Source organism: Ahaetulla prasina, chromosome 1, assembly GCF_028640845.1.
Source record: "Ahaetulla prasina isolate Xishuangbanna chromosome 1, ASM2864084v1, whole genome shotgun sequence".
NCBI lineage: Eukaryota > Metazoa > Chordata > Lepidosauria > Squamata > Colubridae > Ahaetulla > Ahaetulla prasina.
In genome coordinates this window covers 364,296,381-364,309,291 of record NC_080539.1, presented here as the reverse complement: position 1 = coordinate 364,309,291, position 12,911 = coordinate 364,296,381, and the positions used below count along the sequence as shown (strand labels likewise).

The window sequence follows — 12,911 nt, the reverse complement described above, 5'->3', positions numbered from 1 at the left end:
GCAAAATCCTTCCCCCTGGAGTGGGTAGGGAATGAAGATTTTGCAGTATCCTTCCCCTGCCACACCCACCAAGCCACGCCCACAGAACTGGTAGTAAAAAAATTGGAATTCCGCCACTGTCCTGATCCACTGCCATTCTGGACCACTGTTTTACCCAGTTAATTCATATGGTCTGATTGACCAATCTAATTGCCAAAATAAATCCCAAACCCTTTAATTTATGCCAAATCCATCAGCACAGTGAAGCCTTCCAGATGTGTGGACAATCAGTTTCCAGATTTCTATAGCCAATATGACTTTTTCCCTTGTTGCTATGCTAAGGGAGGAAATTTGGGGAGCTGAAACCTATAACATCTGGAGGATGTTAGCTTAGGAAAACCCTGAGACCATCCTTTTCTGCAGATCTTTTTGTTAAAAACTGTAATGCAACCTTTAAGGAATATAGATTTCATGATAACTAAAACGTACACAGGGAAGGAAATAACCAGACTTGCCAATCCTTTTCTCGGGGTTAGGAGACAATTTAAAATCTTACCTGATTGCATTTCAGGATTTGGGGTGCTTTCCTTCAGATAATAGATAAGGCCATCAGGTTTGAGTTTGAGGTACTCAACCAGCTGGTGAAAGAATTTTGAAGGAGAAGAACATCAAGAGGAGAGAGATGGAATGCAATGGAATGAAATGGAATGGGAGAGGAGAGGAGAAGAGAGGAGAGAGAGGAGAGGAGAGGAGAGAAAAGAAGAGAAGAGAACTTTATTGTCACTTTAAATGTACACTAATCAACATAAATTAAAATGAAATTTCTTTGCATTCAGCTCTCCAAAGGTAATCATTATGCATATCCCCACATACAGTACACATATATATGACACAGAGAAACATCATAGTCTAGTTCGAATGTATACATAAACATGGCAGTGGTGGGTTTCAAAAGTTTTTACTATCGGTTCTGTGGGTTTGGCTTGGTGGGCCTGGCAGGGGAAGGATACTGTAAAATCTCCATTCCCACCCCACTCCAGGGGAAGGTTACTGCAAAATCTCCATTCCCTCCCGATCAGCTGGGACTCGGGAGGCAGAGAATAGATGGGAAGGGGCCAGTCAGAATTTTTACTACCGGTTCTCCGAACTACTCAAAATTTCCACTACTGGTTCTCCAGAATTGGTCAGAACCTGCTGAAACCCACCTCTGATACATGGCGAAAAAAAAGAATCCTGCGAATGGCATAAGAAACAAAGCTGTTACAGAATCTGATAGTCCTGCTGGAAATATTTCGAGACCTCCTCCCAGAGGGGAGCAAGAGAAACAGACTGTGAAGGGGATGTGTGGGGTCTCTAGCAATGCTTTCAGCTGTAAGCACATAATTTATAAGCAGTATCCTGAATAACAGGAAGTGAGTTTCTTATAATCTTCTCAGCTGTCCTTACCACTCTCTGTATGGACTTTCTATCTGAGGCATTGCTGCCACCAAACGGTGATGCAGTTTGTTAAAACGCTGTCAATTGTGCCTCTGTAAAAAATGGCCAGGACAGAAGGAGAAAGATGTGCTCTCCTCATCTGATGCAGGAAATGCAAACACTGGTTTGCACGCTTCACTAAAAACTAATGAACAACCAAGGTTTTTAGTTTAATTCAGTGGTGAAATCTGAACCGGTTTACTACCAGCTGCACATGTGCATGAGCAGTCCGCACCAAAAGGGGTGTGTGTGTGATCAGCTGTGGTGCGCAATTGTGGGAACCTTTTAAAAAACTTTTTAAAGCATTTTTTTACTACTGGCTCAGGTGAATAGATAGTAAAAAAATGCTTTAAAAAAGTAAAAGAAAGGCTCCGAGGATCGCGCAGCTGCGATCGTCAGAGTCTCTTTTTTTTTACTTTTTTAAAGCATTTTTTACTATCTATTCACCAGAACCGGTAATAAAAAAAAATGCCTAAAAAGAAAAAAAAAGTTCTGATGATCAGCTGAGTGACACACAATTGTTGGAACTTTTTTTGTTTTCTTTTTACTTTTAAAGCATTTTTAACTACCAGTTCCAGAGAACTGGTAGCAAAAAAAAAGTTTTTTTAAAAAAAGGTCCAATAATTGGGTGTCGCTCAGCTGATCGTCAGAACATTTTTTTTTACATTTTTAGTATCAATTCGGTGAACCAGTAGCGTTTTTTACAACCGGTTCAGGCAAACCAGCCCAAACCAGTAGCATTTCACCCCTGGTTTAATTGCCTTTTTGGCATCCTTATTTTCTTGCATCCCTCAGAGAAACTGGGAGAGAAATTAAACATCTCAAAAAGATACGTGGAAAAGTCAGAAATACATTTTACAGTAACTTATTGGAGCAAAGCTGCCCTTCCTGGGTTCCATTTGTTTGTTTGTTTACATTTATTTGGCCAGTATAGGCAATCCTTGACTTATGACCCCCAAATTTCTGTTGCCAAGCAATACAGTTGTTAACTGAGGTTTGTCCTATTTTACGACCTTTCTTGCCACAGCTGTTGAGTGAATCACTGAGGTTCTTACATTAGTAACATGGTTCTTAAGTGAATATCTTTCCCATTGACTTTGCCTATCAGAAGGTCACAAAAGGTGAACACGCAATCACCCTGGAGATTGTAACAGTGAGAAATATGAAACAGTTGCCAACCATCCAAATTTTGATCATGTGACTGTGGGAATGTTGCAATAGTCGTAAGTATGAAAAACGGTCATAAGTCACTTTTTTCAGTGCCGTTGTAACTTCGCTAAATGAGCGGTGGGAAGCCAAGGACTACCTGTAACTATGATACGGCCAACACACAACACACCCATTCACTCCTATACAAAGGGATGGATTTTAGCTTCATCCCACTTTGATTGTTAAGCTTTTCCCACTTACCAACCAGAGACCCAATAATAGTGGTCAAAGCACCAGGCTAGAAAGTGGGAGACTGTGAGTTCTAGTTCTGCCTTAACCATGAAAGCCAGCTGAATGACTTTGAACTAATCACTCTCTCTCAGCCCGATTCACCTCATAGGATTGGTGCTATGGGGGAAAATAGGAGGAGGAAGGTATGTCCACTGACTTGAGATATTTGTAAACATAATAAAGGTGGGATATAAATAAGCAAACCACTCAGTCGTCACTGCAATCTCACCTGCCACAGCGTATCAAATTTTGTTCCATCTTCCACCGAGTATTTCCCTGATTTTCCTTGTCGTATTCGATAGTGGTAAACAGTCTTTCCGTATACAAGGGAGAGGGCATAGCTTCCTTGTTCTTTCTTTTGTCTCAACCTGATAGGAAAGGGAGAGGTCACTAAATGAACTATTATAAGTCAATGTACCCGTACTTAACTTTTTTTCAACACTTCTCACTAGGGAACATCATAAACATCAACAGCACTAATGATGTTCCCTAGTTTAGTAATGAAACATCTGTTGCAAGAAAATGTTGTGGTCCGTCAGCAACCTACGGAGCTGGCAACGGAGTCAGACAGCGATGAGGCTGAGGTGAGGCCAGGGCAGCCAGTTCGCACCACTTCGGGAGAACCGGTTGTTAACTTTCTGAGCAGTTTTACAAACTGGTTGTTAGAAGAAATCATTAGGGCAGAGAACCGGTTGTTAAATTACTTGAATCCCACCACCGGGCCAGGGCCATCGGGGAGTGAGGTGCGGATTCTAGAGCCTCCAGAGACTGATAGTAGTGAGGCAGAGGAACAGGAGGAGCCTGTTCCTAATGCACGCATGAGAAGAGCTGCCAGAAGGCAAGAGCAGCTCAAGCAGAGAGGACAACTCGGGAGTAGGGCCAAGAGATAATTGGCCCCTCCCATGAGGGGGGGCCAAACAGACCAGCACCGGTGTTTCAGCTTGCCAGAAAACAACGTTGTAGCTGCATCTTCTGCTTCGTCCTCTGCTTTGTGTATGTCTTTGTTTTTGTGGTTTCTGGATGTCTGCCAGGAAGGGCCTTTGGCAGTTTGCCTAACTGGACTAAGGTTTGTGAGATAACCAAGGAATTTGTGTTGGGGGGCATTTGTTTTACTTTGAGTTGAACAACGCTGGGAATGAAGTAATTCCCAGCTGTTCGAATAAAGTTTGTTTTTCCACGGACTAAGTTTATTATTACCTACTTGGGCCTGGGTCACAACAGAAAACAACTAAGTTCTGAGAGCACCAACGACCGCACATTATATATCCATGCAGTATTGCACCAATCAATTATGTCTGCTGCAGGCCAAAACATTTTGGGCATAAAATTTTAACGTTAGACTGCAGGAGATAAGATTTGAACACAATGGAGGGCAAAAAAGGAATATTTTGATTTATATCACTTTGAAAATATAAGGCTAGATGTTATTTGCATTTAAATGCAAAGTTCATCAATTTCGCTCCCTTCCTTAGGAAGCTCTGGGACAGCGGTCTCCAACCTTGGCAATTTTAAGACTTGTGGACTTCAATTCCCAGAATTCCTCAGCCAGCTTTGCTGGCTAAGGGATTCTGGGAGTTTTATTTATTTATTTATTTATTTATTTTGTCACACAGTATATATAAGCATAAGCATGAAATAATTATACAGTATGTAATAACTATATTAATTGGATATAATGAAAAGAAACAATAGGACAGGAACGTTTGTGCTCTTATGCACTCCCCTTACAGACCTCTTAGGAATGGGGTGAGGTCAATGGTAGTTGAAGTCCACAAGTCTTAAAGTTGCCAAGGTTGGAGACCCCTGCTCTGGGAGATTCTCCAGCAAAAGAGATACACAAGCCCACTTTAAATAGGGTGATTTCTCAGTTCAAATTTAATTTCCCATGAAATGCCTCCAGGCCTGTCATTTGACTTTCTCAAAATGCCTTGGCACTGGATCCTCTCAGGATATTTTGGACTGTTGACAGAATGATATTTATTAGAATCACTAGAAAAACCATTGAGAAACTGCTGCCAAAGCAGTTTTTAGAAAGACATGACCATTTTTAGAAAACTAGCTCCCTGATGATGTAAATAAATATAGTATAAACAATAATTGTATATATAAAAACAGAGGTGCATATTTTCATTACAGATCCTGGTAACTGATATTTTTGAAAAAGCTAACGACAAAGCTGGCTTGGATATTGCCTGATAGTATATTCCAAAATCCTGGAATATCACGGTTTTCTGTAGTAGAAAGTTCAGTTTCTTTTAAACCAGCGGTTCTCAACCTGTGGGTCGCGACCCCGTTGGGGGTCGAATGATGATTTGCCAGGGGTCACCTAAGACCATTGGAAATATGGGAAGTATACTTGCGAGTTGAAGAATCGCGCTCCAATGGTTGACTCCACGAGCCAGTTGCAGGCTCTTCAAATCGCTAGCCAAATTCGGCTTCAGGCGCAATGAATTAAAAAAGAGAGAAATCTTTGGTCTGATGTTTCCCTCTCAAGCCAGCTGCAATCACTCCCAATCGCTAGCCTAACCTGGCTTCAGGCGCGATAAACTTAATAGGGGAGGAGTCTCCACTTTAATGCCTCCGTCCTCAAGGCAATTGCAAGCAGTTCAGATCGCTAGCCAATACAGCTTCAGGCGCGATAAATTCAAAATGAAAATAATTTTACGGTTGGGGTCGCCACATTGTGGGGAATTGTATTAAAGGGGTCGCCACATCGTGGGGAATTGTATTAAAGGGGTCACAGCACTATAAAGGTTGAGAACCACTGTTTTAAACAATTGAAATCTAAAATTGGAATGATTTTAATTGCTAAGAAACGATTATGAAATAAATTGTAATTTTAAGGGATTATTTTGGCATTTTTTCAAGTGATTCAAATATATCTTGCAAACTGAAGTATTTTAATGGCTACAGTTAACACCAATTTTAATGAATGTTTATATATTAAATACTGTTTGTGTTTTGTGTACATTAAACATAAAATCAATCATTTATAACAAAGACAAAATAAATCCCTAGTGAGTTTCATCCCTGGTGGAACAGAATAGAACGATCTATTCAACGAGGCACCCCTTGAATCAGAGTTAATAGGATGTCTATTATTCATTAACATCCAATCCACAATATGTAAATATGACTGATTTAAGCCTTTGGCTGTGGTTTATATCATATATAATTATTCACAGTGGAATTTGGTCTACAGAATGGAAGCTTTGGCTGAGCTGTACTTCCTTGAGATTTCATATATTACTTTACATGTGGTTTGATACAGGTAGTCCTCAACTTACCACCACATTTGAGCCCATCTGTTGTTAAGTGAGACACATGTTAAGTGAATTTTGCCCATTTTACAAGCTTTCTGGCCACAGTTGTTAAGTGAAACACTGCAATTAAGTTGGGAACATAGTTGTTAAGTGAATCTGGCTTCCCCATTGACTTTGTTTGTCAGAAGGTGGCAAAAAATGATCACATGACCCCGGGATGTTTTTTTCTGTCATGGTTGTTCAACAAATCACCATGGTTGTTAAATGGATCGTGTAGTTGTTCAACAAATCCAGCTTTCTGCATTGACCTCGCTTGTCAGAAGCTGGCTGGGAAGGTTGCAAATGCTGATCACATGACCCCTGGATGCTGAAATCATTGTAAATATATACCACAGTTGCCAAGCAACCAAATCACATGATTTGGTCACGTGACTGTGGGGATTCTGAGACAGTTGCAAGCCACAAGTCATGGCAGCACCGTTGCAACTCTGGGTGGTCAATAAATAGAGTGGTTGTAAATCAAGGGCTGCCTATAGCCAAGACTGACTTAGCCAAAATGTAGAATCATAGAATAGAATAGAGCTGGAAGGGACCTTGGAGGTCTTTTAGTCCAGCCCCCTGCTCAAGCAGGAGAACCTATACCAGTGATGGCTAACCTTTTTGCTGTCGCGTGCCAAAAGAGGGGGGAGTGCAGAGGGGTTGTACTTGCATGTGCCCACACCCATAATTCTTTTCCAAAAACACCACACTACTAACCAGAGCATATAAAACATTTGCAAGACCAATTCTAGAATACAGCTCGCCAGTTTGGAACCCTCACTACATCTCTGACATCAATACAATTGAACGTGTCCAGAAATATTTTACAAGAAGAGTTCTCCATTCCTCTGAAAACAATAAAATACCTTATCCCACCAGACTTGAAATCCTAGGCTTAGAAAACTTGGAACTTCGTCGCCTTCGACAAGACCTAAGCTTAACTCACAGAATCATCTATTGTAATGTCCTTCCTGTTAAAGACTACTTCAGCTTTAATTGCAATAATACTAGAGCAACTAATAAATTTAAACTTAATGTCAACCGCTTTAATCTAGATTGCAGAAAATATGACTTCTGTAACAGAATCATCAGTGCTTGGAATACTTTACCTGACTCTGTGGTCTCTTCCCATAATCCTAAAAGTTTTATCCAAAAACTTTCTACTATTGACCTCACCCTATTCCTAAGAGGACCATAAGGGGCGTGCATAAGCGCACAAACGTGCCTACCGTTCCTGTCCTATTGTTTTTTTCTTTTCTCCTTCCTATATATATGCTTATACCTCCTTATATTTAAAATCCCTTATATTTACCCATATATATATATATATATATATATATATATATGTTTATTTACTATATAATCTTTTTGTATGATACCTACATATATTGTTGTGACAAAATAAATAAATAAATAAATAATTCAATGTGCCCCACCCCACCCCGCCCCCACACATGTGTGCATGACCCCGCTTTTGGCATGTGATGGCATGGTGGGCCCAGTAGGCCCGTTTTTCGTGCTCCCCAGGCTCCAAAGACTTTCTTGGAGCCTGGGGAGGGCGAAAATGGCCTCCCACCACCACCAGAGGCCCTCCGGAGGCTGGAAATTGCCCATTTCCCAACTTCCGGTGGGACCAGAACAGGGATGGGTTTTACTTACCTTTACTACTAGCTGAGCTAGGGCAATGCTCGCATGCCCACAGATATGGCTCCACGTGCCACCTGTGGCACACGTGCCATAGGTTCGCCATCATGAACCTATACCATCTCAGACAAGTGACTATCCAGTCTCTTTCTTAAAAACCTCCAGTGATGGAGCACCCAACAATTTCTGAAGGCAATCAGTTCCACCGGTTAATTGTCTTTACTCTTGTGCAAATCGTACAAATATGTGTCTTAAATATGAATATGAAGCTACAGGTAGTGGGGATAAAAATATTTCTCCAGAACTAAAGGGGGATTTTTTCCCCCTGCATCCTTAAATGCTTACAAGAATTTCCCATCAGGCTGTGCTCCAGAGTAGAGCCGGCTCTCTGCTTGCTCTCGGGAGATGGGGCCATGGTACCAAGGCATTTTCTCGTGAGCTGTGGTGGCCAGGAGTTTCTCCACTTGAGGTGCTTGGCTTATGATTGCTACTTCAAGATTTTCTCCCTATTAAAAAAGAAGAGGGGAAGAGAAATTATCTTTCACGTTTTTGGGGAATTATTAAAACATGGGAGTTAAGTAACACTGAATGGAAATTTTGCTTTTTTCAGCATATTTGGATAAATGGATACATTTCAATCTGGTGTGTTCCTCAGCAATCTGAATAAAAAAAGTTGGAGGTAGGGTGAGGAGTGGGGCACAACGTAGGAGAATATTTCAGTACAAAATTAATTTACCCCAACCCTAAACCTTGCAGTTTAAATTCTACAATTTAATTCAGTTTAATGCAAAAGAGGAAAGGATAGTCTAGGAACTATACTGTTCTGTCCTCCTTCGCCTCCGTCCGAGTGATGGCTTAATTAGCCAGCACTATCAGCTCTGGCAGCAGGATAGAGAACGTCTGCCAAGTTCTCTGATATCTCTCTCGACGCTGGTGAGTCACTTCAGCTCTTAGTTAATCAGTTGATTTGCCGGCTACGAAGAGACACAGCAGTGCTCACTGCCTTTATATCCTGTGGGGTGTGGCTCAGTGGTGGTTTTCAAATTTTTTTACTACCGGTTCTGTGGGGATGGCTTGGTGGGCATGGCAGGGGAAGGATACTGTAAAATCTCCATTCCCACCCCATTCCAGGGGAAGGTTATTGCAAAATCCCCATTTCTCCCGATCAGCTGGGGCTCAAGAGACAGAGAATAAATGGGGGGCAGGGCCAGTCAGAATTTTTACTACCGGTTCTCCGAACTACTCAAAATTTCTGCTACCGGTTCTCCAGAACTGGTCAGAACCTGCTGAAACCCACCTCTGATTTGGCTCCATGACTCAGCACTTCCTAGGCCTGCTCCACCCCTGCTTCTGTTGTTCCTTCCTCTCCTGCCTATGAAACCTAGGGTCCAACCACGCCTGATTGCTATCAGCTGGGTCTGAAGGCGTGGCCTGGGGGGGGGAAGAGTCAGGGGATGGAGGCCTCGTTATCTCTTCCACCTGGCCTGTTTCTGGCTCCTGGAGCTGAGCCAGGGAAGCCGGTGCTCCCGAGGTAAGTCCTGACGGCCCTTCTCCCTCACTTTCCAAGTCACTTTCTGGCAGGAGGCCTGGCTCAGGGAGCGCAGACACAACATATACATTCACATATGGATAGATAGATAGATAGATATAGATATAGATATAGATATAGATATAGATATAGATATAGATATAGATATAGATATAGATATAGATATAGATATAGATGTAGATGTAGATGTAGATGTAGATGTAGATGTAGATGTAGATATAGATATAGATATAGATATTTTCAGTGTTTTGGAATGGTTTGATTCTTCATTTTAAGAATCAAACCATTCCAAAACACTGAATTTATATCATTTTTAGGTAGAATGTATAACTCCAGGATATCCTTTCCCCTTTTGCACTGGATTTAACTGTAAAAATTAAACTGCCAGGTTTAGGGTTGGCGGTAAATTAGTTTTGTACTGAAATATTCTTCTATGTTGTGCCCCATTCCTCACCCCACCCCCAGGTACATGGATTCCATTCATGTTACCATGGGGACACTGTGAACAGTTGTAAGGACTGTCATAAGTCACCTCTTTCAGCACTGTCATAATTTTGAACAGTTGCTGAATAAATAGTCGTAAGTGAAGGACTACCTGAACCATTGCACTGGGCTTGGGAAATGCTGCCCCTCTGGAAGGATTTACTGGAAGGAAGCATCCTAAATCTTTTGGCTACCTGAAATGGCTCATAACAGTTATTTCATTATTTTAACCGATTACCAGATCCTGATAGCTTATTTGTATCCTATGACTATCATTAAGTGTTGTAGTTTAGAATTCTTGATGATCTTTTCTTTTATGTACACTGACAGCATATGCACCAAGACAAATTCCTTGTGTGTGTTGAATCACACTTGGCCAATAAAAAATTCTATTCTATTCTATTCTATTCTATTCTATTCTACTCAAACACAGCTGCTATTTGTTAACACAGCTATGTCATTTTTTTGAATTCAGAAACCTGAAAAAAGACATAGTGGCTTTAATAGGTAGCAAAGAGGAATTGAGCTTGTGTGACCTTCAAAGCAGTTTTTCAAAGTCATTTTCAAAATGTGCATGTGTATGTGTGTGTGTGTGCGTGCGTATGTATGTGTGTGTCTGTCTGTCTGTGTATCTCTCTTTCTCTCTCTCACTCTTTCCCTCCCTGTGTGTGTGTGTGTGTGTGTGTGTGTGTGTGTGTGTATGTGTCGGGGGAGGGGCTGTATATATGTGTGTATAAAGGTAAAGGTAAAGGTTCCCCTCGCACATATGTGCAAGTTGTTCCCGACTCTAGGGGGTGGTGCTCATCTCCGTTTCAAAGCCAAAGAGCCAGCGCTGTCCGAAGACATCTCCGTGGTCATGTGGCCGGCATGACTAAATACCAAAGGCGCACGGAATGCTGTTACCTTCCCACCAAAGGTGGTCCCTATTTTTCTACTTGCATTTTTTACGTGCTTTCGAACTGCTAGGTTGGCAGAAGCTGGGACAAGTAACAGGAGCTCACCCCATTACATGGCACTAGGGATTCGAACCGCTGAACTGCCGACCTTTCGATCAACAAGCTCAGCGTCTTACCCACTAAGCCACCATGTCCCTATATGTTTGTATACTATAATATAAAATATAACATTACTGGGAACTTACTTTTGTCAATAGGTGTTGGATTTTGCAAGCCATCTCTAAGGGAAATTGTGCAACATATAAAAAGAAATAAAATTCTCTAATGAAAAATAAAATCAAAATTATGCTCATACCTCCAAGTTCCACATTTGCCGGATGTATTCGCGGACCATATTCTCCCGGATGTTGTCAAAAATCCCTGGCTGGGGTTCCAGGCTATTAGGACGGTTGCAAGGCTTCCGCAAAGTACAGCAAAGTCCATCTGGATCCTTGGAATAAAATTCGCAGAGCTCTTCGGGGCCGCAGTGTGCTTTCCCTCCAGAGATGGCAAAGGTCCCATTCATCTGACGCTCGATGGGATAATGGTAGAACTGGAGTTTGTGAACCACAGACAGGACGTAGCCGCCAAGATTGCGAAGGCACTGCCTCAGCAAGAATAGTCCATCCGACATCCCTGCTAGTTTGAGGTGGTCCTCTGCTTCTGACCGGGAGATGCTGCCAAAGTAGAAAGGCAAGTGGGCAGCTGGATTGGGCATCTGGAGAGCGTTGCTGGTTCCACCACACTGTGCTGTAGTTTAAAGAAGTCTAAAAAGAAAAGGTGAACATCACATGATTAACAAAGAAAAAAAAATACATATTTGCCAAGGCTCCTCTCCTTGGTTTCCTTTGGAAAGAAATGATACAATCTTCAGAAACAGATTTACTTGTAGAAGGAGGATAGTAGCAAAATAAGTATGCTCTTATCTATCATTCTTTGATTATTTACCTTTTTTTAAAAAAATCATTTCTCAGAAAGCAGCTGTCCCTGGCAAACCTTTGCAGGCTGACTGATAGATGCCACACGGGAATTTTGAGGGTTAAGAACTCTGGGGGGATGGAGTAAAGAAGATTAGAGTTATTTCTATATTCTCATACTTCCATTTGATGAGTTCCAATGGACAAACTAAAGGAGGGAAGAAGAAGAAGAAGAAGAAGAGGAGGAGGAGGAGGAGGAGGAGGAGGAGGAGGAGGAGGAGGAGGAGGAGGAGGAGGAGGAGGAGGAGGGGGAGGAGGAGGAGGAGAAGAAGTAGTAGTAGTTATTTATTGTTTACTATTCAGTGAGAAAATGGTAGACAGACTCAAGCTCCTAAACCACTGAAAGATTTTATAAAGAACCTGGTTTAAGCATAACCTGCTTGTTGTTAGGACCTCAACGCTCTCACCTCATCACCATCCGGTCCTAAAACCCAGAGTATTATTTTTTCTTCTTTTTCTTTTCAAACTCAAAACAGCCATTTGTGACATTCTTAAGCAGGAAATTGTGGCAGGAAACCAGCCAGTGATGGCTGCAAGTAAACAGAGTAGGTAGATTGTGTCTTGGTGGGCGTCTGGATTTTGCCCCCTAAAGAAAAATATTTCACACATTCTATTTACCGAAAATACATTGGAGAAAAAAGGTTATTTGTTGCGGTAAAGGAATCCTCGGGCAAAAGCAAAGACGTACAGATACTTGAAAATCTCAGTTACAGTTTGCATTATTTGCCTCTTCATTGATCTGGATGGTAAAATGTAAAAATACCATCTTATTAAATGAGATTAAAACTCCCCAGTTGTAACAGCAGGCAAAGCACAGAAACCAAAGCAACAACAGTATCTTCACTCTTTTACACCCAGTCTCTTACATTTAGACTGCTCTGTTCATGGGGGTTCCATGCTACAACTACGGTAGAGATATTTTCCATCTACTTAAATCCCTGTAAAGTAGCAAAATGCAATCCACTTTGAATAAAGCCCCATACATAAATAGACTTCTGCTGCTTTGGCACAAGTATCTGTGCAATCCTAAATTTCTTTTTCCAGCAGTGGCCAACCGGTAACGCTCTTTGGAATTTCATAAATCACTGAAGGCAAAAATTCCCTCTTGTTTTATTTTAAATGTCAA

General features: G+C 41.5%; 1 protein-coding gene across 2 annotated transcripts in view; it reads right to left on the bottom strand.

Annotated features, from left to right (window-relative positions):
• The window catches only part of LOC131188271 (tyrosine-protein kinase ZAP-70), a 36,137-nt gene that overhangs the window by 14,254 nt on the left and 8,972 nt on the right, over positions 1-12,911 (bottom strand). For both annotated transcript variants that reach the window (XM_058163422.1, XM_058163423.1), the window contains exons 2-5: positions 11,125-11,575; positions 8,187-8,347; positions 3,125-3,263; positions 536-617 (exon numbers count right to left, since the gene is read on the bottom strand). In XM_058163422.1, coding sequence (XP_058019405.1) covers positions 536-617; positions 3,125-3,263; positions 8,187-8,347; positions 11,125-11,526 — 784 coding nt within the window. In that variant the 5' untranslated portion in view covers positions 11,527-11,575. The remainder of the gene's footprint in view (positions 1-535; positions 618-3,124; positions 3,264-8,186; positions 8,348-11,124; positions 11,576-12,911) is intronic.